Below are 26,290 nucleotides of genomic sequence, written 5' to 3'. Positions count from 1 at the left end.
AGGGATATGCCACTCTCGGGTTCCCAGTTGGCTAGCATCCCCTTCTTTCTTACTGGTTCTAGCTGAACCACAATCTCTACGAGGTGATGAGCAAACTGGAGAAGCAACATTCCAATAAAGTCTTTGTGGTGAAGGGACTGTCAAGGTGAGCACCATCCAAGACTCTTTTGCTTCATTTGTCCCATGTGTGAACGTATTCAAAATCTTCATCTCCAGTCCAGAATCCTGACCTGTCCCTATGTGCATGTGCATGATGATGTTTGTTGTTTATACTATGCTCCTATATAATTTATTTTGCTTTTTACTAAATATTTCAGGGCCAGACATGGTGGCTCATGCCTATAATCCCAATATTTTGGGAGGCTGAGGCAGGAGAATCACTTGAGACCAGGAGTTTGAGACCAGTCTGGGCAGCATAGTGAAATCTCATCTCCACAAAAAAAAAGATTAAAAGAAAATAAAGATTAGCCAGGCACGGTAGTGCATACCTGTACTCCTAGCTACTCAGGAGGCTGAAGCAGGAGGATCACTTGAGCACAGGAGTTTGAGGGTGCAGTGAGCTATGATCATGCCGCTGCACTGCAGCCTGGGTGACAGAGCAAGACCCTGTCTCTAAAAAAATTAATAAAAATTAAATATTTCAGACATAACTAAATGTATAAAGAATAATATAACAAATAGCCATGTAAATATGTTGTAAATATAGCTGTTCCTTCCCCACTCACTTTTTCTTTCTGACCCCACTAAAGGTAACCACTATGTTATATTTAGTATTTATCATTTCCATGTGTGTTGTTTTATTTTATGTGTGCATGTATGTTTCACACATAACACGCATGGAAATAACTACTAAATGTAATACTAAATGTAGCATGCACACATTGTATTGTTTCACACATACATGCATACATAAAATATTGTTTTGCTTTTTTTTTGTTTTTTTTGTTTGTTTTTTTTTTGTTTTTGAGACAGGGTCTTGCCCAGGCTGTAATGCAATGGCACGATCTTGGCTCACTGCAACCTCTGCCTCCCGGGTTCAAGCGATTCTCCTGCCTCAGCCTCCAAATAGCTGGGATTACAGGCGCACACCACCATACCCAGCTAATTTTCGTATTTTTAGTAGAGACAGGGTTTCACTATGTTGGCCAGGCTGGTCTTGAACTTCTGACTTCGTGATCTGCCCGCCTTGGCCTCCCAGAGTGCTGGGATTACAGGCATGAGCCACCATGCCTGGCTGTTTTGCATGTTTTTAAACTTTATATAAATGGACATATACTGTATGTATTGTTCTGCAACTTCTTTTGTTCTCTTAGTATTATTTGTAAGATTTTTCATTATTGCTACATGTTGCTGTAGTAACTCTGCTGTTTCCTTTCTATAGTTGTTATTGTATGCCTAGTTCATGATTTATTTATCCTCCTGCTAGTTTGGGGCATTTGAGTTGTCTTCTAGGTTTTTACTATTATAAATAATGTTGTGATGAACAAGTTTTACATTTGTCCCTGTGAATATTATCAAGAGTTTCTTTAGGGTCTATACTTGAAACAGGATTGTTGAGTCATAAGATCTGTCATGGGGCTTCTCGACCCTTATGGGATATTGCCATATTGCCCTGCAAGGTGATGATTCCAGTTTACTACCCATCAGCAGTGAGTAAGAGCCCTCATGAGTCCACATTCTCACTACATGTGAAATTGTCAGACTTCTTCATTCTTACAAGCTCATGGGTATGAAACGGAATATTTCTTGCAGTTTTAAGTCATAGCTTCATAATTGCTAATTACCTTGAGTATCTTTTCATGTTATTGACCATTTAACATTCCTGTTCTGTGACTTTCCTATATATCGTTTTCCCATTTTTCAGTTGGGTTGTTGACCTTTTATGAAAAAATTGATCTATATAAGTTTTTGTTTGCTGATACATTCTAGATTCTAATCCTGGATGCTCAAGGATAAGCATGGCATCCAGCACATAGTAGGTACTTGATAAATGTTATAGTTGATTCTTGTTCAGGGTAGTTTTGTTCTATAAAGTTGCCACACTCACTGAACATCAAACCACAGGTTTCTGTGAGCCCCTGATCACAAAATTTTCATCAACCACCCAACATATAACCTTGTTTTATATGAGTTTCTGTTTAAAGACACCTTATTTAATCTATATTATTAATTTATTAATATTGAACTCACAACCAGCAGTATTGTAACTCATGCCTGAATGAAGCTTATCTAATACATGTATTTTCTCTGGAAGGCACATCACAGTATTTTTGCACTTAGCACTACAGCTTGGGGGCCATTTTAAATAGCAAAATCACCAACAAAAAGCACAAAGTTAGGAAAACATGGTGGAAAGGACACTTGTTTACAGTTTGAGAACGGAAGCAAGAAGGTAGATGGTTGTCTTGTTAGACTTCATCTGGAAAGTGTGTGCCAGGCAACTCATTCTTCTCTACTTGTGCATGTCCAATAGTGACTGGGAAAGGGCCACAAGTATTGATTTGGAGGTTCCAAATAAATAAGTAGGTAATTCACAAATACGAAATCTGTGTAGTTCAACTGTACATCACCCATTAATCTTTGCCCCAGAGAAAATATTTGCTAACATTTTGCAGTGTTTCTTTCCAGTCTCTTTCTCTGTACATAGTTTTACATAATTGAGTTCAAAATATAGATAAAATTTTGGCCTTTTTTCACTTCACTCTGTAAGTGTTATTGTAAATTATGCAAACTTTCTAATGTTTAAATTGCTTTATTCTGTTTATTATATGCATCATAATTTTTTTTTGCATATTTACATTGCTTCTGGTTTTTAGCCATTCTGAATCTGAACACCTTCCTTTTTTATCAGTAGCAGGCGCTCTTTAGTCATTTCTCCCCCAGTTCAAACAACTATGGTCTCCAGTCCTCTTACCTCACCTACTAGTCCCTCTACACTTTCCTTGAAGAGTGAGAGTGAATCTGTCTCAGCAACTGAAGATCTGGCACCTGATGCAGCCCAGGGGGACGACAATTCTGAGATCAAGGAGCTCTTAGAAGATGAGGAAATAGAGAAGGAAGGATCTGAAGCAAGCTCCTCTGAGGAAGAAGAGCCTCTACCAGCCTGCAATGGCCCCGCCCAGGCCCAGCCCTCTCTTACCATTGAGAGTGTCAAGTCCCAGGAGGAAGTTCTCCCCAGCTCCCCAGCTCCATCACCTGGGGGAGCCCTGAGCCCTTCAGGGCAGCCTTCATCATCTGCCGCAGAAGTAGTCCTCCGAACCCGCACCGCAAGTGAAGGATCCGAACAACCAAAGAAGAGAGCCTCTCTCCAGAGGACCTCAGCACCCCCTAGTAGGCCTCCTCCACCTAGAGCCACTGCAAGCCCCAGGCCCTCCTCAGGGAACATACCCTCCAGCCCTCCAGCCTCTGGAGGGGGTTCACCCACCAGCCCTAGGGACTCCTTGGGGACTGGGACTCCAAGTCCTAGGACCTCCCTAGAGGTCTCTCCTAATCCAGAAACACCAGAGAAGCCAGTAAGAACTCCTGAGGCCAAAGAAAATGAAAACATGCACAATCAGAACCCCGAAGAACTTTGTACTTCCCCCACCTTAATGACATCTCAGGTAAGAGTAGTTCTGATTGGGTATTTAATTTAATTTAATTTATTTATTTATTTAAGTTAGGGTCTCACTCTGGCACCCAGGCTGGAGTGTAGGGGTGTGATCACAGCTCATTGCAGCCTCGACCTCTCAAGCTCAAGTGATCCTCCCCCGGTAGAGATAGGGTCTCCTTATGTTGCCCAGGCTGGTCTTGAATTACTGGTCTCAAGTGATCCTCCTGTCTTGGCCTCCCAAAGTGCTGAGATTATAGATGTGAGCCACTGCACCCAGCTCTGGTAGTGTCTTTATATCCTTTTATAACCTCCATGTAGGTATCTTTACTATAGTCAGAATACTCTTGGACACCTTTTTGGATTCTGGGGATTGTTTCATGTCTTCGTAGCAATTTAGTAATCTACTTTTAGGGTAATTGGCTTTTTTTTTTTTTTTTTGAGATGGAGTCTCGCTCTGTCACCCAGGCTGGAGTGCAGTGACGCAATCTTGGCTCACTGCAACCTCCGCCTCCTGGGTTCAAGCGATTCTCCTGCCTCAGCCTCCAGAGTAGCTGGGATTATAGGCACACACCACCACACCCGGCTTTTTTTTTTTTTTTGTAGCAACGGGGTTTCTCCACGTTTTTTTTTTTTTTGGTTTTGTTTCGTTTTGTTTTGTTTTTTGAGACGGAGTCTTACTCTGTTCCCCAGGCTGGAGTGCAGTGGCGCGATCTCTGCTCACTGCAAGCTCTGCCTCCCAGGTTCATGCCATTCTCCTGCCTCAGCCTCCCAAGTAGCTGGGACTACAGGCACCCGCCACCATGCCTGGCTAATTTTTTGTATTTTTAGTAGAGACGGGGTTTCACCATGTTAGTCAGGATGGTCTCGATCTCCTGACCTCGTGATCCATCCTCCTCATCCTCCCAAAGTGCTGGGATTAGAGGCGTGAGCCACCATGCCAGGCTGGTTTCTCCATGTTGGTCAGGCTGGTCCCAAACTCCTGACCTCGTGATCTACCCTAGTCGGCCTCCCAAAGTGCTGGGATTATAGGCGTGAGCCACCGCACCCAGCCAGTAATTGACTTCTATAAGGTGCTTATCTCTATTAGTGTTAATGAGCAGATTCTTACTAATTTTTTTTCCTCCAAGTTCTGGGAGTTCCTAGTATAAAGAACCTATAGTTGAAGCCGGGCGTCGTGGCTCACACCTGTAATTCCAGCACTTTGGGAGGCCGAGGTGGGCAGATCACGTGAGGCCAGGAGCTCAAGACCAACCTGGCCAAAATGGTGAAACCCTGTCTCCATTAAAAATACAAAACTTAGCCAGGCATGGTGGCGTCTGTAGTCTCAGCTACTTGGAAGACCTGAGGCATAAGAACACTAGAATCACTTGAACCCAGGAGGCAGAGGTTGCAGTAAGCCGAGGTCACATCCCTGCATTACAGCCTGGGCAAGAGTAAGACTGTGTCTCAAAGAAAAGAAAAGAAAAAGGAAAAGTTAAAAAAAAATTAACACAAAATTTAAAAAATTAAAAAATAAATAATAAATTTAAACCAATAAAGAACCAATAGTTGGAATCCTAAGCTTTACCTTCTTTAGTGGGGGCAGGAGGGTGAGTCTCACTTCATTTCATTATACCTGTGACTATGGTAAATAGACCCTGAAAAAAATGGCAGCAAATTTCCAGAGTGTGTCTTCTCTGATGAGAAGACCTAGAAGCAGGAACTCACAGAGGGAAGTAAAGCAAAAAAGACAGTCTTTTAAAAAGGCTGCTCCCTACTTGGGAGGCTGAGGCAGGAGGATTGCTTGAGCTTATGAGGTTGAGGCTGCAGTGAGCACCACTACACTCCAGCTTGAGCCCCAGAGTGAGACCCTTTCTCAAAAAAAAATTTTTAAGGCTTTTGAAAAAAAAAAATTGAGAGATGCCAACCCATTGAAGAGCAACTAGTTCTGTGAAGGATCTGTAAATCAAGTCATACTCTTTTTTTTTCTTTCTTTCTTTTGAGGCAGGGTCTCACTCTGTCACCCAGGCTGGAGTGCAGTGGCACGATCACAACTCACTGCAGCCTTGACCTCTCTGGGCCCCAGTGATCTTCCCTCCTTAGCCTCCCAAGTAGCTGGTACTACAGGCGCATACCACCACGCCTGCCTCATTTTTGCATTTTTGGTAGAGATGGGGTTTCGCCATGTTGCCCAGGCTGGTTTCAAACTCCTAGGCTCCAGTGATCCTCCCGTCTCTGCCTCCCAAAGTGCTGGGCTTACAGGTGTGAGCCACCGTGCTGGGCCTCAAGTCATATTCTAGTCACATTATATGGAAAGGCTATCATATAGGGATTTGACTTGTTCTGTGACACTCCAGAGGGCAGAGGCATAAAAAACTATGTATAAAGACTTTTTTTTAAGATACATTTTGGATCAATACAAGAGGAACTTTCAACAATTAACTCAATTTTTAAAATGGGATGGAAAAAAAATATTGTGGAAGGGCAAAGGAGACACAAGGGGCTGACCAAAAAAAAATGGGATGGGCCACCTTAAGAATTAGTTGTCTTTCCTTGATGTTAAGAGCTAAGGGCCGGGCGCGGTGGCTTATGCCTGTAATCCCAGCACTTTGGGAGGCCGAGGTGGGTGGATCACGTGAGGCCAGGAGATCCTGGCCAACATGGTGAAACCCCGTCTCTACTAAAAATACAAAATATTAGCTCGGCGTTGTGGCATGTGCCTGCAATCCCGGCTACTCTGGAGGCTGAGGAAGGAGACTGGCGTGAACCCAGGAGGCGGAGCTTGCAGTGGGCCGAGATCGCGCCACTGCACTCCAGCCTGGGCAACAGAGCGAGACTCCATCTCAAAAAAAAAAAAAAAAAGAAAAGAATAAATAAAATTACAATCTAGTAATGATAAGTGATACAAAGAAAAATTAAGTAGGGAAGGGCACAGGGAGTGGGAGCTGAGTTGCAAGTTTATAGAGCAGTCAGCGGTGATGTGAGCAATGCAGAAGGCTAGCACATGAGCCGTGTGTGTATCTGGGAGAAGTGTGTGAGATATCTGGTGCTCATCAGGTCATCCCACCCTACTACTGCCTGTATCTGACCGAGGCTACCTCAGGAGCCTCCTGCTATCTGAGAGGAGCTAATATGGACCAGGGGCACAGGGATGGCCCCCAGGATGGGAAGGTGTGGGACTCTCTCCTCCACTGTTCACTTTGATTCACAGATTGCTTCAGAGCCTGGAGAGGCAAAGAAGATGGAAGACAAAGAAGAGGATGATAAGCTTATCTCAGTTGACTCCTCAGAGGTACTAAAAGCCTAAGTCATCTACATGATTATGCCCTATTGTTTTTACATATTAAAATTTATTTTTCTTTTTCCAGAAGTATATCTTTCAGAGGCCCTCAGTCCTGATTCACATGAAGCACTGAGGGCCCTAACAGAGCAAGATATAAAACTTTTCCTAGGCTGAGCGCAGTGGCTCACGCCTGTAATCTCAGCACTTTGGGAGGCCAAGGTGGGTGGATCAGCTGAGGTCAGGAGTTCAAGAGTTCGAGACCAGTCTGGTCAACATGGTGAAATGCCGTCTCTACTAAAAATACAAAAATTAGCCATGCATGGTGGCATGCGCCTGAAATCCCAGCTACTGAGGAGGCTGAGGCAAGAGAATTGCTTGAACTCAGGAGACAGAGGTTGCAGTGAGCCAAGATCTCGCCATTGGACTCCAGCCTGGGCAACAAGAGCAAACTCTGTCTCAAAAAAAAAACAAAAAAAACTTCTCCTTAAGTCAGGCTCAGTAGTGCAAAGCTGTAATCCCAGCTACTCAGGAGGCTGAGGCGGGAGGATCACTTGAGCCCAGGTGTTCAACACTGTAGTATGCTATGATCACACCTGTGAACAGCCACTGCACTCCAGCTTCGGCAACACAGTGAGATCTCATCTCTTTAAAAAAATTTTAATAAAAAGATCTGGGTGCAGTGCCTCAACCTCCCAAAGTGGCTGTAATCCTAGCACTTTGTGGGGGGCTGAGGCAGGTGGATCACTTGACCCCAGGAGTTTAAGATCAGCCTGGGCAACATAGGAAAAACCCATCTCTACAAAAAATACAAAATTTAGCCAGGCATAGTGTCACATGCCTATGGCCTCAGCTGCTTGGGAAGCTGCGGTGGGATCACCTGAGCCCAGGGAGGTCAAGGGTACAGTGAGCCGTGATCACGCCACTGCACTACAGCCTGGGCAACTGAGTGAGACCCCATCTCAAAAAAATATTTTTTAAATTAATAATAAAAATAACTTTTCCTTGGTCGGGTTCTAGTCTGAGGCAACTGTGCCAATGGAGAGAGATAGGCAGGACATGTGGATAGTGAATAAGCGCAGGATAAATGCAGGGTTTTGAGTAGGTAAGTATAGCTACTTCTCATTTTTCTGCACTGAAAAGAACAACTCAGTGGTTGGATTGATTTCAGTTTGGTTTTATAATGTATTATATGATTTTAGATGGAGACAGTAATAGAGTGACCTTTTGTTTGCCTCTGGGGAATGACAAAACAAGCTTGCATTCTTTGAGTAATCTTTTTGAAGGGAAGAGTTTATAGGAGCCAAGACTCTTTCTGACCATTTTAACAAACAGGCTAGTAACACTGTCATCCCTGAAAAAGAGGTACAGGATACACTCTCCTTTCCCCTGTGTCTTCCTCCTTATATCTGAGATTTATAATACTTCCTTACTCTTAGCCTCTCTGGTGGGACTGCTTTGTTCATCAGCTAAGGAGAAATATTTTTGCTATAGAATTAAGCAACTAGAGCATCTTAGATCCTAGCCTATTCGTGTCATCAATCCTATGAAGCCTATGTATGCTCACTTCCCTTGCAGATGCATTATAAATCATATTTTCTCTCAGGCAGAATTATGGACATGTCACATGTAAAAATGGGTAAATATAAATATAACTGGGAAAAAACATAGCCATTTTTGAAAAAAAATTACTGGGAAAAAATCTGTTCTTGCTTACCATTTGAATCATCTCAGAGAGATGGAACGTTTTGTTAACTTTCTGGGAGGTGATGTAACATCACCTTTGAGCTAATTCATGACCTGGAAAGGGAGGAAGGAGTAACAAGAAAGAAAATGACCTTGAAGGAGAAATCATGGAATTTCAAGTGACTATCACACTGCTAGAAATTGGTTCTGTTGGCCAGGTGCCATGGCTCACGCCTGTAATCCCAACACTTTGGGAGGCTGAGGGGGTGGATCACTTGAGGTCGGGAGGTTGAGACCAGCCTGGCCAACAGAGTGAAACCTCATCTCTACTAAAAGTCAGGCATGGTGGTGGGAGCCTGTAATCTCAGCTACTTGGGAGACTGAGGCAGGAGAATCACTTGAACCTGGGAGGCAGAGGTTGCAGTGAACTGAGATCACATCATTGCACTCCAGCCTAGGTGAAAGAGCCAGACTCCTCCTCAAAAAAAAATAAAATAAAATAAAATAAAAAGAAATTGGTTCTGTTTTTAAAATATGGATTTTATAGTCTGTAAATTAAATTTCATTTTTTAAAAACTTGTTTTAAACCTCACAGGGTCTTCCCCTAGCATAGCAGTTTCTAGTCAGGGCTTTCTTTCTTTTTTAAAAATTTATATTTTTAGAGATGATCTCACTATGTTGCCCAGGCTGGAGTGCTGTTGGTATTCACAGGTGCAATCATAGTGCACTGCAACCTTGATACTCCTGGCCCAAAGTGATCCTCCTGCCTCAGCCTCTCGATGAGCTGGGACTACAGCACCCCTGCACATGGCCTAGACTGGGCTTCCTACACCTTGGGTTCCCATCTCAGAACCTAAAATTTTTCCCAAAGAAATCATTTTACCTCTTGCTTCTCCTAACCGCGTGTCATGGATTAGGATCACTTAAGTGTGAGAGTTGCAATATGTTCTTGAGGAGGGTTCATCTAAAAATGGCAGGTAGTCATTTTAAGACCTCGCACTCCCTTATAGATACACATCCACACCATGTCACACAGATTACATGGTGTTTGATCGTGGAAACAGCTCTGGAATCCAAAGACCTGGTTTCCTGTCCCAGCAAGTCTTTTTACCCTTTGAATCTTAGTTTCTTGTTTCTTCATCTGTAAAAGAGGATGGATGAAAGCCTTTCCCAATGCCTTCAGGCTCTGGTGAAACAACACTGTATTTTGCCCTTTGTAATAGTACAAATACTGAGACCCTTGTAAAGTATAAGGCACAGAAGACACTTCTACGCTGAGAGGCTGGAAAGGTTGAGCCACCTCTCACTGACAGAACTCTTCTCTTTGTAGGGCCAAGACCAGCTTCAAGTCTCCGCGGTACCAGAAAACTACAACCTCACAGCACCTGAACCTCAAGAAGAGGTAAGACCAGATATACAGAGAATAGATTGGGCATTAGGTTGACAGGGGTTTGGGAACAGGCTGGAATCTTCACTACAGGCTACAAGGGGAATCCAGCAGGGAACCATACCCTTAGGGCAGTCAAGCAGGTGGGAACCAGAAGAAGCAAGAATGAACTGGGACTTCATGGTGTCTCTGTGCCCATTTCCCTATACTTGACCTTAAACTGGCCCTATCTTCTAGGTATTTATTTAATTAAATCTCAAGTTATTTCAAAAAGGAGTTAAAGAGGTTAAGATATTTTTTAAAAATACAAAAAGGTCATATTATACAGTAATGTGTTGCTCAACAACAGGGATAGGCCCTGAGAAATGCATTATTCGGCGATTTTGTCATTATGTGTGGCTGTATGGTATAGCCTATTGCTTCTGGGCTGCGAACCTATACAGCATGTTACTTTACTGAATTCTGTAGGCAGTTGTGACACAGTGGTTAATATTTGTGTATCTAAACATAGAAAAGTAGAGTAAAAATACCTATAAAAGATAAAAAGTGATACACTTGTATAGGGCACTATCATGAGTGAAGCTTGCAGGAGTGGCAGCTGCTCTGGGTGAATCAGTGAGTGGTGAGTGAATGTGAAGGCCTAGGACATTACTGTACACTACTGTAGACTATAAACACTATACACTTAAGCTACACCATTAAAAATATTTTTCTTTTTTTTTTGAGATGGAGTTTCACTCTTGTTGCCCAGGTTAGAGTGCAATGGCATGATCTCAGCTCACCACAACCTTGGCCTCCCAGGTTCAAGCGATTCTCCTGTCTCAGCCTCCTGAGTAGCTGGGATTACAGGCATGCGCCACCACACCCAGCTAATTTTGTATTTTTAGTAGAGACGGGGTTTCTCTATGTTGGTCAGGCTGGTCTCGAACTCCCAACCTCAGGTGATCTGCCCGCCTTGGCCTCCCAAAGTGCTGGGGTTACAGGCGTGAGCCACCACACCTGGCCAAAAAGTATTTTCTTTATGGCCGGGCGCGGTGGCTCAAGCCTGTAATCCCAGCACTTTGGGAGGCCAAGACAGGCGATCACAAGGTCAGGAGATCGAGACCATCCTGGCTAACATAGTGAAACCCCGTCTCTACTAAAAAATACAAAAAAACTAGCCGGGCGAGGTGGTGGGCGCCTGTAGTCCCAGCTACTCGGGAGGCTGAGACAGGAGAATGGCGTAAACCTGGGAGGCGGAGCTTGCAGTGAGCTGAGATCCGGCCACTGCACTCCAGCTTGGGTGACAGAGCGAGACTCCGTCTCAAAAAAATAAAAAAAAAAAATTTTCTTTATGTCCTTATTCTATAAGCTTTTTTTCCATATTTTTTCTGTTTCTTTTAAAAACTTTTTTGTTAAAAACTAAGACACAGAGCTGGGTGTGGTGGGATGTACCTATAGTAGTTCCAGCTATGCAGGAGGCTGAGGCAGGAGGATCACTGGAGCCCACAAGTTCAAATACAACCTGGGCAACATAGCGAGACACCATCTATAAACAAATAAATAAAAACACACAAACATACTAATTGGCCTAGGGTCAGGATCACCCATATCACTGTCTTCTACCTTTACATCTTGTCCCACTAGAAGGTCTTTGAGGCACTACCACAAATGGACCTGTCATCTCCTGTAATAACAATGCCTCCTCCTGAAGGATCTACTTGAGGCTGTTTTACAGTTAATGTTTTTTTTAATAAGCAGAACTTTGTTGTTGTTGTTTTTTTTTTTTTTTTTTTTTGAGACGGAGTCTCTCTCTGTCGCCCAGGCTGGAGTACAGTGTACAGTGGCACAATCTCAGCTCACTGCAACCTCCGCCTCCTGGGTTCGAGCGATTCTCCTACCTCAGCCTCCTGAGTAGCTGGGATTACAGCCGGTGGCGCCACCACGCCTGGCTAATTTTTGTATTTTTAGTAGAGACGGAGTTTCACCATGGTGGTCAGGCTGGTCTCGAACACCTGACCTCATGATCCTTCCGTGTCAGCCGCCCAAAGTGCTGGGATGCTGGAATTACAGGCGTGAGTCACCACACCTGGCCAATAAGCAGAACTTTTTTTTTAATAAGTAGGAATACACACTGAAATAATAATAATAAGTATTGTAGGCCTGGCGTAGTGGTTCATGCCAGTAATCCCAGCACTTTGGGAGGCTGAGGCAGGCAGATCACCTGAGGCCAGGGGTTCAAGACCAGCCTGGCCAACATGGTGAAACTCCATCTCTACTAAAAATACAAAAATTAGCCAGGCATGGTGGTGTGCATCCGTAATCCCAGCTACTTGGAAGGCTGTGGCATGAGAACATGAGAATCACTTGAACCCAGGACATGGAGGCTGCAGTGAGCCAGGACTGTGCCACTGCACTCCAGCCTGGGTGATGGAGTGAGACTCTGTTTCAAAAATAATATATATAGAAAATTATTTTTAAAAGCATAGTATATTAAATACATCAAGTGACTGGACACGGTGGCTCACGCCTGTAATCCCAGCACTTTGGGAGGCCAAGGCGGGTGGATCACGAGGTCAGGAGATCTAACTCGGTGAACCCCCGAGTTAGATAACTTGGGGTTATCTAACTAACCTAACATGGTGGCTAACACGGTGAAACCCCGTCTCTACTAAAAATACAAAAAATTAGCCAGGCATGGTGGCAGGCGCCTGTAGTCCCAGCTACTCGGGAGGCTGAGGCAGAAGAATGTGTGAATCCGGTAGGTGGAGCTTTCAGTGAGCCGAGACCATGCCACTGCACTCCAGCCTGGGTGACAGAGCAAGACTCCATCTCAAAAAAAAAAAAAAAAAAAATCAAGTAATATAGTTGTTTAATGTTATCAAGTATTATGTACTGTACCTAATTGCATGTGCTGTACTTTTTACAACTGGCAGCACTGTAAGTTTGTTTATACCAGCATCATCACAAATATGTGAGTAATGTGTTGTGCTGTGATGTTATGAAGGCTACAGTGTTAGCAATAGCAGCCACGTCACTAGGCAATAGAAATTTTTCAGCTCCATTATAATGTTATGGGACCACCTTTGTATATAGAGTCCATTGTTGATCAAAACATCATTATGTGGCACGTGAACTGCATATATATATGTTTATTATATTAACACACACACATATACACAACATATAGCAGAAAAACTCAGAATTATATGAGACAGGATAGTGATATAAAATGGAGCCATGAATTAGGCAAGTATAAAAAATGCATTCTATAAGATAAGCTTACTAAGGATGACCATGAAATTAGTTCCAGACTTTCTAAAATCCAAGAAGAGAAAAACCTGATCAGTTAACCCAATTCATGATGCTCATTCCTTAAGAGAACAACTCCTACTAAGATGAAAAAGAGGCTGGGTGCCGTGGCTCACGCCTGTAATCCCAGCACTGGGAGGCTGAAGTGGGAGGATCACTTGAGCCCAGGAGTTCAAGACCATTCTAGACAACAAAATTTTTATTTATTTATTTATTTATTTATTTATTTATTTATTTATTTATTTTTGGGGGAATAGAGTCTCACTCTGTTGCCCAGGCTGGAGTGTAGTCGTGCGTTCACTGCAAGCTCCGCCTCCCGGGTTCACGCCATTCTCCTGCCTCAGCCTCCCGAGTAGCTGGTACTACAGGCACACGCCACCACACCCAGCTAATTTTTTGTATTTTTAGTAGAGATGGGGTTTCACCATGTTAGCCAGGATGCTCTCGATCTCCTGACCTCATGATCCACCCACCTCAGCCTCCCAAAGTGCTGGGATTACAGGCGTGAGCCACTGTGCCCGGCCCCAAAATTTTTAAAATAAATTAGCCAGGCATGGTTGTGTGCGCCTGTAGTCCTAGCTACTCAGAGGCTGAGGTGAGATCACTTGAGCCCTGGAGTTCAAGGCTACATACAGTTACTGTGATTGTGCCACTACACTCCAGCCTGGGAGACAGAGCAAGACTATGTGTCGAAAAGAAAAAAAAAGGAAATTCTCCTGTGAAACATCTTAAAGAGATTGTGCATGATGTAATGAACAATATCTGCAACAAGTTCTTGCAATAATCCCAACAACCAGTTTCACATTGCCTCCCTCAAGAGAGACCAGTGGCATTACATGAAGTATAATTCAGTAGAAGCAGATTGAGTTTAACCCCTCCGTAAGTGGTTGGTGGGAAGGCAGGTCAGCACCTAACACAATCATGTTTACTTTCCAGGTGTCTACAAGTGAAAATCCACAACTCTGAAGAGAAACTGCCAAGACTCCCCCTGCCCTACGCCTCCCCAGAGAAGCTCTTCAACCAGAGGGTATAGGTCAGAGGGATATAAGAGCCAGCATCCGTTCCTGGGTTCTCAGTGGGAATGCTGGTGCTGTCTAAAGACCTGGCATTAATCAAGGTGGAGGAGCAGCCTTGTGGGAGGGATGGAGGGAGGCAGGCTGGAGAGAAGAGAACATTAGATTCAGAAAATATTTAATTCTGGTTTTAGCATTATTAGAATAAGACTTTATACATTAACTAAAGTGGAGCTTTAATCACTATAAAAACCAAAAGTATCTATAGACACAGACACTTGTCTACACAGAGACATAACCACACATACTCAGAGGATAGTGAACAAATCTGTCTTTGACTTATGACCCATTTTGCAAGACTTAAAGCCAGAAGAACACATTTTCAGATTGTTAAATAAAGTCTGATTCTGACTATCTGTGGATTGTTTATTTAACACAGGGCATTGTTCCAGCCCAGCACACCGTTTTCCACCTAGGTACAGTTATTGATTCTGCCCCACATTCAGAAAGCTTTAGTCACATCCCTGACCCCCAGCTCACCCTAACTCCTGACTGTAATTCTTTTATGACACCAAGGGCCACAGACTCTTCTCCTTAATCCAGCATGTACTTCCCACTTTGGTTGATAAGCAGATACACTTGGAAAGGGGTAATAACATTTTAGAGCTAGATCTAGTGTTTACAGTTTAGTACTTGATATGAGTAAGGGTCTGAGTGCAAGAGAGGAAGATATGAAACTGAAAGGATACAAAGTATAATAATAACAATCATATCCGCTGGGTGCCGTGGCTCACGCCTGTAATCCCAGTACTTTGGGAGGCTGAGGCGGGTGGATCCCCTGAGGTCGGGAGTCCAGACCAGCCTGACCAACATGGAGAAACCCTGTCTCTACTAAAAAATACAAAATTAGCTGGGTGTGGTGGTGCATGCCTGTAACCACAGCAACTTGGAAGGCTGAGGCGGGAGAATCATTTGAACCCAGGAGGCGGAGGTTACAGTGAGCCAAGATCATGCCATTGCACTCCAGCCTGGGCAACAAGAATGAAACTCTGTCTCAAAAAAAAAAAAAAAAAAAAAAAAAAAAATCCTGGAAATGGCATGAAATTTGGAGTCAGAAGTCCTGGATTCCTTTGGGAGGCCAACGGGGGAAGACTGCTTGAGCCCAGGAGTTGGAGACTAACTTGGGCAAGATGGTAAGACCTCCATCTCTTATTTTTAAAAAAAATTTTAAAAGGCTGGGTATGGTGGCTCACACCTTTAATCCCAGCACTTTGGGAGGCTGAGGCGGGAGGATAAGTTGAGCCCAGGAGTTTGACACCAACCTGGGCAACATAGACTCCCATCTCTACAAAAAATTTAAAAACTAGGCCAGGCACGGTAGAGCGCACCTATACTCCCAGCCACTTAGGAGGCTGAGGAGGGATAGTCACTCCAGCCTGGGAGGTTGAGTCTGCAAGGAGCAACGATCACACAACTGCATGCCAACCTGAGTGACAGAGGGAGACCCTGTCTTAAAAAAAAAAATGGCCAGGCACGGTGGCTCACACCTATAATCCCAGCTACTTTGGGAGGGTGAGGCAAGTGGATCACGAGGTCAAGAGTTCAAGACCAACCTGGCCAACATGGTGAATCCCCATCTCTACTAAAAATACAAAAATTAGCTGGGCATGGTGGCACGTACCTGTAGTCCCAGCTATTCGGGAAGCTGAGGCAGGATTATTGCTTGAACCCAGGAGGCAGGGGTTGCAGTGAGCCAAGATTGCACAGCCTGGGTGACAAAGCAAGACACTGTCTCAAAAAAAAAAAAAAAAAATTAAAAATTAAAAAAGGAAGCCTTGGATTCAAGTCCTATCATTACTTTATATGAAAATATTTGTGAAAACATTTTCAAAATAGCTCTGAAGTCCTGCCACCTTGATAAATGCCACATAACCCTTCCATCCTTGCTCTTGTTTTTAAAGTGATGATATCACCATTCATTCAGTCATTCTGCAAGCATTTAGTGAGCATCAACTGTCTACCAAGCACTGAGTACTAGTACTAGGAACGAGGGAAATAACGATGAGGGGGGTAAAAATAAGATATTTAATGAGATAGACTATTGAGCAGGGAGCAGAATGGGCAAGACTTAGTGATGGGCCAGAAGGGGACACATGATGAAAACTGAGGTGTTTTTGTTTTGTTTCGTTTTGTTTTGTTTGAGATGGAGTCTCGCTTTGTTGCCCAGGCTGGAGTACAATGGCACAGTCTTGGCTCACTGCCACCTCCGCCTCCCTGGTTCAAGTGATTCCCTGCCCAAGCGTCCAAGTAGCTGGGATTACAGGTGCCCACCACCACGCCCGGGTAACTGTTTGTATTTTTAGTAGAGACAGGGTTTCACCATGTTGACCAGGCTGATCTCGAACTCCTGACCTCAGGTGATCCACCCGCCACGGCCTCCCAAAGTGCTAGGATTACAGGTGCGAGCCATCACACCTGGCCAGGAATTATTCTAAGTTAGGCTTGAGAGACTAGAACTTGGTAGTGTGTTTCCCTCTAACAGTGACCACAGAAAGAAGTACATTTATATGGGTTCTCTGGTTGCAAGCAAACTGACAAAATTAAGTAATAAAGGATATGTTGGGGCTGAGTGTGGTGGTTCACACCTGTAATCCCAGCACTTTGGGAAACAGAGGCCGGAGGATTGCTTGAGTTCAGGAGTTCAAGTCCAGCCTGGGTAACATAGTGAGACCCCATCTCTACAAAAAATTAGCCACACCTGGTGGCATGTACCTATGGTCCCAGCTACTTGGGAGGCTGAGATGGGAGGATCGCTTGAGCCTGGAAGGCGGAGGTTGCAGTGAGCCATGGTTGCACCACTGCAGTCCAGCCTGGGCAACAGAGCGAGACTGAAAAAAAATGGATATGTTGGGGCTGGGAACGGTGGCTCATGCCTGTAATCCCAGCACTTTGGGAGACTGACATGGGCAGATTGCTTCTGATCTCATGGCAAAGCCTAGGAGTTTGACACCAGCCTGGGCAACACGATGAAACTCCGTCTCTACCAAAAAATAACAAAAATTAGCTGGGCATGGTGTTGCGAGCCTGTAGTCACAGCTAATCTGGAGGCTGAGGCACTGAGAATTGCTTGTGGGAGCCAGAGGTTGCAGTGAGCTGAGATTGTGCCACTGCACTCTAGCCTGAGCAACAGAGTGAGACCCTGTCTCAAAAAAAAAAAAAAAAAAAAAGGATGTGTTGATATTAGACAGCTCACAGAGCCAAAAGAAGAACCAGGCTGCAAGAAGGACAAGAACCAGCCCCCAGATGTCTGCAGCAGGAATATGTGGACAGCCCCTCCAGCAGCTGCTACCTTCTGCCACTGTGTTTTCTCCAGATCTACATTCCTTAGAGAAAACTCAACTGGCCCAGTTTGTATGATATGTCCATCCTATGGCCAGGGAAATGGCGAACTGTGACTGGCACTATTACCAGACATGTTAGTGCCTATGACGGGAAGAAGACCAGTGATAGGAGGGGAGCATGGTAAGGAGAATGAATTTTTTTTTTTTTTTTTTTTTTTTGAGACAGAGTCTCACTCTGTTGCCCAGGCTGGAGTGCAGTGGTGCTATCTTGGCTCACTGCAAGCTCCGCCTCCCAGGTTCAAGCAATTCTCCTGCCTCAGCCTCCCTAGTAGCTGGGATTACAGGCGCACGCCACCACGCCTGGCTAATTTTTGTATTTTTAGTAGGGATGGGGTTTCACCATGTTGGCCAGGCTGATCATGAACTCCTGACCTCAAGTGATCTGCCCACCTTGGCCTCCCAAAGTGCTGGGATTACAGGTGTGAGCCACCATGCCTAGCTGAGGAGGGTGAATTTAAAGGTGCATGAGGAAACTTTGAGGGATGATAGAAATGTTCTTTTTTTTTTTTTTCCTTGAGACGGAGTTTCGTTCTTGTTGCCCAGGCTAGAGTGCAATGGCGCAATCTGTGCTCCTGGATTCAAGCAATTCTCCTGCTTCAGCCTCCCGAGTAGCTGGGATTACAGGCATGTACCATCATGCCCGGCTGATTTTGTATTTTTAGTAGAGATGGAGTTTCTCCATGTTGGTCAGGCTGGTCTCAAACTCCTGACCTCAGGTGATCTGCCTGCCTCAGCCTCCCAAAGTGCTAGGATTACAAGCGTGAGCGACTGCGTCCAGCGAGAAATGTTCTTAATTTTAATTATGGTGATAGTTTTAGGGGTATACACTGTATCAAAGCTTATCAAATTGTATATTTTATGTGCAATTTACTGTGCATCAGTTATGCCTTGATTAAGCTATAAAACAAACCCTAGGTGACCCCTACAAGCACTGGATGCAAGGAATTTGTAGTCCTTGCAGGATGTTCCAGTAGATATGTTCATTAAGGAGCTGGAAATACATGTTTATACTTGGGAGTCATTTTTTCTAAAATCTAATCCTGTTACTCCTTTTTCTTTCTTCTTTTTTTTTTTTTTTTTTGAGATGAGGGCTCACTCTTGCCCAGGCTGGAGTGCAGTGGTACCATCTCAGGCTCACTGCAGCCTCTGCTGCCTGGGCTCAAGTGATTCTCCCACCTTAGCCTCCTGAGTAGCTGGGACTACACGTACGTGCCACCATGCCTGGCTAATTTTTGTGTTTTTTGTAGAGGTGGGGTTTTTCCATGATAGCCAGGCTGATGTTACTCTTTAAAAAGCATCATTTGGCCGGGCACAGTGGCTCACGCCTGTAATCCCAGCACTTTGGGAGGCCGAGGCAGGCAGATCACAAAGTCAGGAGTTCAAGACCAGCCTGGCCAACATAGTAAAACCCCACTTCTACTAAAAATACAAAAAATTAGCCAGGTGTGGTGGCGGGTGCCTGGAGTCCCAGCTACTCAGGAGGCTGAGGCAGGAGACTCGCTTGAACCTGGGAGGCAAAGGCTGTGGTGAGCCGAGATCACGCCACTACACTCCAGCCTGGGCAATAGAGCAAGACTATCTCAAAAAAAAAAAAAAAGCATCATCTTTGCTTTGGGAGGCCAAGGCTCAAGGATTGCTTCAGCCCAAAAGTTCAAGGCCAGCCTAGGTGACAAAGCAAAACCCCATCTCCACAAGAAATAAAAAATCAGCTAGGTGTGGTGGCACATGCCTGTAGCCCAAGCCACTCTAGAGGCTGAGGCGGGAGGGTATCTTGAGCCCACATCAAGGCTGCGGTGATCTTTGATCATACCATTCATTGTACTCCAGCCAGCCTGGGCAACAGAGCGAGACCCAGTCTCAAAAAAAAGCAAAAAGAAAAGGATCATCTTCATCTTCAAAGGATCTCTACTGTATACAGCAGTAATGGAGAGGTGCTTGCATTTCCCCGAGAGGAGAGTTGTTCTTCAAATTATAAAAGCCCTACTGCCTGTCCTTTTTCATAGTTCTCCTAAAAAGTGTTCCACTCCCGGGCCCGGCACAGTGGCTCTTGACTGTAATCCCAGCACTTCGGGAGGCCAAGGCAGGCGGATCACAGGGTCAAGAGATCAAGACCATCCTGGCCAACATGGTGAAACCCCGTCCCTACTGAAAATATAAAAATTAACTGAGCGTGGTGGCACATGCCTGTAGTCTCAGCTACTCAGGAGGCTGAGGCAGGAGAATCGTGTGAACCCAGGAGGCGGAGGTTGCAGTGAGCTGAGATTGTGCCACTGTACTCCAGCCTGGTGACCAAGCAAGACTCCATCTCAAAAGATTAAATAAATAAATAAGATAAAATAAAATAAAGCTATTCCACTCCCTTGGCATTCAGAATCACTGCTGCGAGTGATACAGGGGAAATGCTGGGAACAGAGGCTCCTAGCTACACAAGGCCCTCAACCCTTTTCTCTCCAGGGCTTTCCCTCCTCTCCTCAGGAGACTGATCCTCTTTGGCATGTGCCAGAGACTTCTAGGGACTTACAGCCTGGTGGGGCAGACAAGCAGTAACTGCTGCAATAGAGGCACACCTGAAGTGGAAAATTTTACTAAATTGTGTGGTTGGCACTTGGTTTGCATATAACCCTACTGAGGGCTCCAAGGAGGCAGGGGAAACGGCCCATATGCTTACCGAGGGTGGATGGTGCCATTTGGGGAACAGCTTGTTTACCCTGACAAAATGGTAATGTCCAGGGGAAAGACTGCCATCCTGGCAGCAGCACAAGGTGGGGCTGAAGGCCAATAAAACTGGGTGGAGATGAATGTCTCTTGTCTCTCCCCTGAGGCCCCTTGAGGTCTGTTGACAAAAGGACGGCTGCTGCAGTTTCTGAGGTTTAGCATTTAATCCTTGGAGAACACTGGTAGTTTACCACCACAAGGCTTCATTCATCATCTATCTGTATGCCTCTCTACATAGAATTAATTGCAAGAGCATTCTCTAGTCACTGCCCTCCAGCAGTTTGAAGGACATACTGACAGACTAGGTAAGACATGCAGAGAACTCGAGACATGACATATCCAGATAAACAGCATGCACCAGAGAGCATAATACGCACACTGCTTACAATAGTCTTTAGTTTACACCAAACTGGGGGCTGAGCATGTGCACATTGGATCCTATTTTTCTGTATGACTACACTTTTAAAATGAGGTATGTTGGCCCGGAGCAGTAGCTTACGCCTGTTATCCCAGCACTTTGGGAGGCTGAGATGGGTGGATCACTCGAGGTCAGGAGTTTGAGACCAGCCTGGCCAACATGGTGAAACCCTGTCTACTAAAAATACAAAAGTTAGCCAGGCATGGTGGTGCACACCTGTAATCCCAGCTACTTCAGAAGCTAAGGCATGAGAATCACTTAAACCCAGGAGGCAGAGGTTGCAGTGAGCTGAGATGGAGACACTGCACTCCAACCTGGACGACAGAGTGAGACTCCATCTCAAAAAATAAAATGAGGTATGTGACTAGCTTAAAAAAAAAATCACATATCAGTCCAGGCGTGCTGGCTCATACCTGTAATCCGAGCGCTTTGGGAGGCCGAGGTGGGTGGATCGCCTGAGGTCAGGAGTTTGAGACCAGTCTGGCCAACATGGCGAAACTCTGTCTCTACTAAAAATACAAAAAGTTATCTGGGCCTGATGGCAGATGTCTGTAATCTCAGCTGCTTGGGAGGCTGAGGCAGAAGAATTGCTTGAACCCGGGAGGTGGAGGTTGCAGTGAGCCAAGATCACGCCATTGCACTCCAGCCTGGCTGATAGAGCAAGACTCTGTCTCAAAAAAAAAAAAAAAAAAGTAAAAAATAAAAATTTAAAAAAAAATCAAGTATCGGCAAACCTTCTAAGGTTACATTTTATTTATTATTATTATTTATTTATTTTGAGACGGAGTCTCACTCTGTTGCCAGGCTGGAGTGCAGCGGTGTGATCTCTGCTCACTGAAACCTCCGCCTCCCAGGTTCAAGCAATTCTTCTGCCTCAGTCTCCTGAGTAGCTGGGATTACAGGCATGTGCCACCATGCCCGACTAATTTTTGTATGTTTATTAGAGACGGGGTTTCACCATGTTGGCCAGGATGGTCTTGATCACTTGACCTTGTGATCCGCCCGCCTCGGCCTCCCACAGTTCTGGGATTACAGGCGTGAGCCACTGAGCCTGGCCTATTTTTATTTTTTTAATGTTTAATTTGTGTGGGTTCATAGGATATATATATATATTTATGGGGTGCATGAGATTTTTTTTTTTTTGAGACGGCGTCTTACTCTGTCACCCAGACTGGAGTGCGATGGCGCTATCTCGGCTCACTGCAAGCTCCGCCTCCCGGGTTCACGCCATTCTCCTGCCTCAGTCTGCCAAGTAGCTGGGACTACAGGCGCCCGCCACCACGCCCGGCTAATTTTTTGTATTTTTAGTAGAGACAGGGTTTCACCGCGTTAGCCAGGATGGTCTTGATCTCCTGACCTCGTGATCCACCCACCTCAGCCTCCCAAAGTGCTGGGATTACAGGTGTGAGTCACCCCGCCTGGCCTCATGATATGTTTTGATACAAGCATGCAAATGCATAATAAAATCATATCATGGAGAATGCAGTATACATCCCCTTAAGCATTTGTGTTAAAAACAATCCAATTATACTATTTTAGTTATTTTTAAATGTACAATTAAGTTATTATTTATAGTCACCCTGTTGTGCTACCAAATAGTAGGTCTTAAGGTCTTATTCATTCTTTCTATTTTTTTTTTTTTTTTTGTACCCATTAATCATCCCCACCTCCCTCCCTAAGGTTACTTTTTTTTGGTTGGGGGGAAAGGGTCTTGCTGTATCTCCCAGGCTGGAGTGCAGCCTTTACCCCCCGGGCTCAAGTGATCCTCTCACCTTAGCCTCCCGACTAGCTGGGACCGCAGGCGCATGCCACAACTCCTAGTTTTTTGTATTTGTAGAGACAGGGTTTCAACATGTTGCCCAGGCTGGTCTCAAACTCCTAGGCTCAAGTGATCTGCCCACCTTGGCCTCCCAAAGTGCTGGGATTATAGGTGTAAGGTTACTTTTTTTTTTTTTTTTGAGTCACAGTCTCACTCTGTTGCCAAGGCTGGAGTGGGTTGGTGTGATCTTGGCTCCCTGCAACCTCCACCTCCTGGGTTCAAGGGATTCTCCTGCCTCAGACTCCCAAGTAGCTGGGATTACAGGCACCCATCATCACACTAGCTAATTTTTATATTTTTAGTAGAGATGGGATTTCACCATGTTGGCCAGGCTGATCTCAAACTCCTGGCCTCAGGTGATCCGCCTGCCTTGGCTTCCCAAAGTGCTGAGATTACAGACGTGAGCCACTGTGCCCCGCCAGTCACATTTTAAAGAGAAAAAAAAAAGATGCTTATTGAGAGAACATTACTAACAACTGTTGAAATTGTTGAAGTTACAGCAAATCAGTAGAGTCAGTCAGTTGAGCCAGACAGCCTCTGAGTCTGTCTTTTTTTTTTTTTGAGACAGAGTGTAGCTCTGTCGCCCAGGCTGGAGTGCAGTGGCACAATCTCGGCTCACCCAACCTCCATCTCCCGGGTTCAAGCGATTCTCCTGCCTCAGCGTCCTGAGTAGCTGGGATTCCAGGTGCCTGCCACCATGTCCAGCTAATTTTTGTATTTTTATATTTGTAGTAGAGAGAGGATTTCACCATGTTGGCCAGGCTGGTCTCAAACTCCTGACCTCGTGATCCACCCGTCTTGGCCTCCCAAAGTGCTGAGATTACAAGTGTGAGCCACCACGCTCAGCTGAATCTGTAGTTCTAAACAATCTTCAACACATAATAGAAAATGTGAAAGAGACAGAGCCAGGTACAAGAACGATACCAACTTCTGGAATTCATGATCAAGGTGGTCAGCTAAAGTATGTCAATGCCAGCAATTGTCCTCTTTTGGATTTAGCCCTCTAGGATTTTAATTTCCTTTTCTCTTGGATATTTTCTTATCTGAGAACAAGCCAGGCTCACCTTTCTGTTAAGTTACTTATGCATAGCTGGCATGTTACTTTCTTTGCCTTTCCTGGTTGGATTGGCATTTTCCCATGCATATATTTACATATATTTCTCAATATATTTACATAAAATGAATTTCATCACCTTTTTATTGTGTTTTTTTTGTTTGTTTGTTTGTTTTTGAGATGGAGTTATGCTGTTGTTGCCCAGGCTGGAATGCAATGGTGTAATCTCGGCTCACTGCAACCTCTGCCTCCCAGGATCAAGCGATTCTCCTGCCTCAGCCTCTGGAGTAGCTGGGATTACAGGCGTACACCACCACACCCAGCAGATTTTGTATTTTTAGTAGAGACAGAGTTTCACCTTGTTGGCCAGGCTGGTCTCAAACTACTGACCTCAAGTGATTCACCAGCCTCGGCCTCCCAAAGTGCTGGGATTACAGGCGTGAGCCACACTGCCCTGCCCTCTGGTTTCTTTTATAACAAACACTTTAGGAATAAAAGCAACTACTCTTGCTTTGCTTATGGCTTTGTTTTGTTTTTTCCCTTTATGCCTCTCTCCTCTGAGACCTTCTCTTTCAGTCTGTTCCCCGGATTAACATGCACAATCTGATGATGCCTGTCTTTCTATAGAAAGTATTTCTGTATAAATACTGGTTCACAAACCGACAGAAAGCACAGAAGTGCGAAGTAAGCACAGAAGTCTGTCACTGGGAGGGAAAGAATAATCACAAGGGTTTCAATCCTAAACAGAAAGCCAAGATAACAAGAGCTAGCGTTTACTGAGCACTTACTATGTGCCAGACAAGGTTCTAATGCCTTACAGTACATATTTACTAACTTATTTCGTCCCGACAGTCACTCTATCAGACAGGTATTGCCCCAGATAAATGAAACAGAAGCAGCTTGTCCAAGATCACACAGCAGAGCTGATTCCAGTGCCTATGTTATATACTATTACATCCTCTTAGTCACTGAATTCTTCTATTAATTTGGGAACATTTCCTGCCACAAACGAGTGAGTCAAGAGGCAACTAGATGATGGCACTGATTATTCAAATTGAGGTGCTCACCATGCTCTAGAACCATGGATGTGAGATGGCTTTACAGGCATGATCACTTTCAGCCCCGCATTTTAGGAATGAGGAAACATTTTCGAGATGTTAATTTGCCCAAAGTCACCCAGCTAGCAAGCAGAGGAGCTGGGGCTGTTTGAATCCAAAGTCCACGACACTCCTAACCGCTGCTCAATGCTGCCCCACAAGAACGTCCAGCTGGCAAGACCCGGGGGCGGGCGGGGTGGAGAGGGTCGTTGCTCTCCCCGCTTCACCTTTCCGCTTCACGGCCGGGGGTGTGCTGGCTAAGTTCGCTCATCTGCCAAGCTTCGGGACACAGACCTATGTGAGCAAGTGATAAACAAATGCAAATCAATGTAACTTTCCACGTTAGCTAAAAATTCAGAGAACGTCAAGCCCAGGGAAATGGGACTGATCCCAGTTAGCCCGCGGCTCCAATCTGGTCCCCCGCCACCCTGAGCCTCGGGGCGAGAGAGGAAGCGGCTCCGGATGGAGAGTAAAGTGACAATCGGAGAAGGGCAGGCTGCCTTTCCTCCCGGGGGAGCCGAGGGGACCTGCAGAGGGCGGTTTCTCTCCGCTTTTCCTGTCCCACCCCGTCGGCCTGCCCCCCACCCCCTCCGGCCTCTGCGCCAACCCCGCGCGCCGCCCGCGGCTTCCTCCTCTCGGGGTCCTCGTTCGGCCTCTGCCGGCCTCCGCGACTCCGCGGTGCCCGCCCCCATTGAGTTCAAAAGGACGCGCGGAGCGGCGCCAGCCCTCCCCCGGCAGCCCGTCGGACTGGAAAGGTGAGCACGAGGGGAGGGCGGGGGCGCCGGAAAGCCGGGTTGCCCACACTCGCCTCAACCACCTCGGCCGCGGCAGGAACCGAAACCCGGAGCGGCCGAAGCTCAGCGCCCCGCTGGGACCGAGGGTCGCGGCGGCTGGAAACGCCGCTCCCAGCGCAGCGCGCTCCGCCGGGTGCTGGTAACGCGGGGGGCTGCGGGCGGGGACGGGGGCGGGACCGCGGGGCGAGGACCAACCCAGCCCGCTGCATCCACCCTGCGTTCGCAGGGGCGTCGAGGGTCTCCGGGACGCGAGGCGCGGGCAGGAGCCAAGTGAGGCTCGGCAGGCTGTGCGCGGACCGCGCCCTGGACGGCGAAGGCAGGCCCGGACGGGGCGGCCAGCCTGGCGTCCCTGCGTCCCAGGCGGGCCAGAAGGCGGCCCACGGCCCTCGCCTCCCGGTCCCGGCCCGGCTGCCGCGCTGCGCCCACTCCGCTCCGGAGCCTACGCGCGGGTCCTGACCTTCCCGGCCCTCTCCTGACACCTGGTGGATGGCGTCACCAGAACTCCGAGCTGTGGAACCCTAGGGTACCTGTTACCGCGCTTTGGCGAAACTGGGTCCGCTGCTGATTTGCGAACCTTTGCCTGACTTTCTCAGGCCTTGAGAGATCTCCGAGGTAAATTTGGTGGCCCATTGAAAGGATCGGGAGAGAGCGTCTGAAGGTAACACCCCGGTAAAGTGCACGTGGCCTCAGACTGCTCCTGTGGAGAGCCGTTGGTACATGGAGCCTGAGAAGATACTCAGGGAAACCAGAAGTGGGCAAGAGGA

General features: G+C 45.9%; 2 protein-coding genes across 3 annotated transcripts in view; both read left to right on the top strand.

Annotated features, from left to right (window-relative positions):
- The window catches only part of BIN2 (bridging integrator 2), a 42,311-nt gene extending 27,669 nt beyond the window's left edge, over positions 1-14,642 (top strand). Inside the window, exons 9-13 of one of the 2 annotated variants that reach the window (XM_008003285.3) lie at positions 63-145; positions 2,852-3,602; positions 6,783-6,863; positions 9,868-9,939; positions 14,152-14,642. In XM_008003285.3, the coding sequence (XP_008001476.3) occupies positions 63-145; positions 2,852-3,602; positions 6,783-6,863; positions 9,868-9,939; positions 14,152-14,181 (1,017 nt within the window). In that variant the 3' untranslated portion in view covers positions 14,182-14,642. The remainder of the gene's footprint in view (positions 1-62; positions 146-2,851; positions 3,603-6,782; positions 6,864-9,867; positions 9,940-14,151) is intronic. The other variant, XM_008003286.3, reaches the window with a different exon arrangement.
- Positions 14,643-17,701: 3,059 nt separating this feature from the next.
- The window catches only part of SMAGP (small cell adhesion glycoprotein), a 32,907-nt gene continuing 24,318 nt past the window's right edge, over positions 17,702-26,290 (top strand). Inside the window, exons 1-2 of the mRNA XM_037997102.2 lie at positions 17,702-17,750; positions 25,266-25,487. Coding sequence (XP_037853030.2) covers positions 17,702-17,750; positions 25,266-25,487 — 271 coding nt within the window. The remainder of the gene's footprint in view (positions 17,751-25,265; positions 25,488-26,290) is intronic.

Source organism: Chlorocebus sabaeus, chromosome 11 (genome assembly GCF_047675955.1).
Source record: "Chlorocebus sabaeus isolate Y175 chromosome 11, mChlSab1.0.hap1, whole genome shotgun sequence".
Classification (NCBI taxonomy): domain Eukaryota; kingdom Metazoa; phylum Chordata; class Mammalia; order Primates; family Cercopithecidae; genus Chlorocebus; species Chlorocebus sabaeus.
The sequence above is the reverse complement of the archived record's forward strand: the minus strand, read 5'-3'. Positions and strand labels throughout refer to the sequence as shown.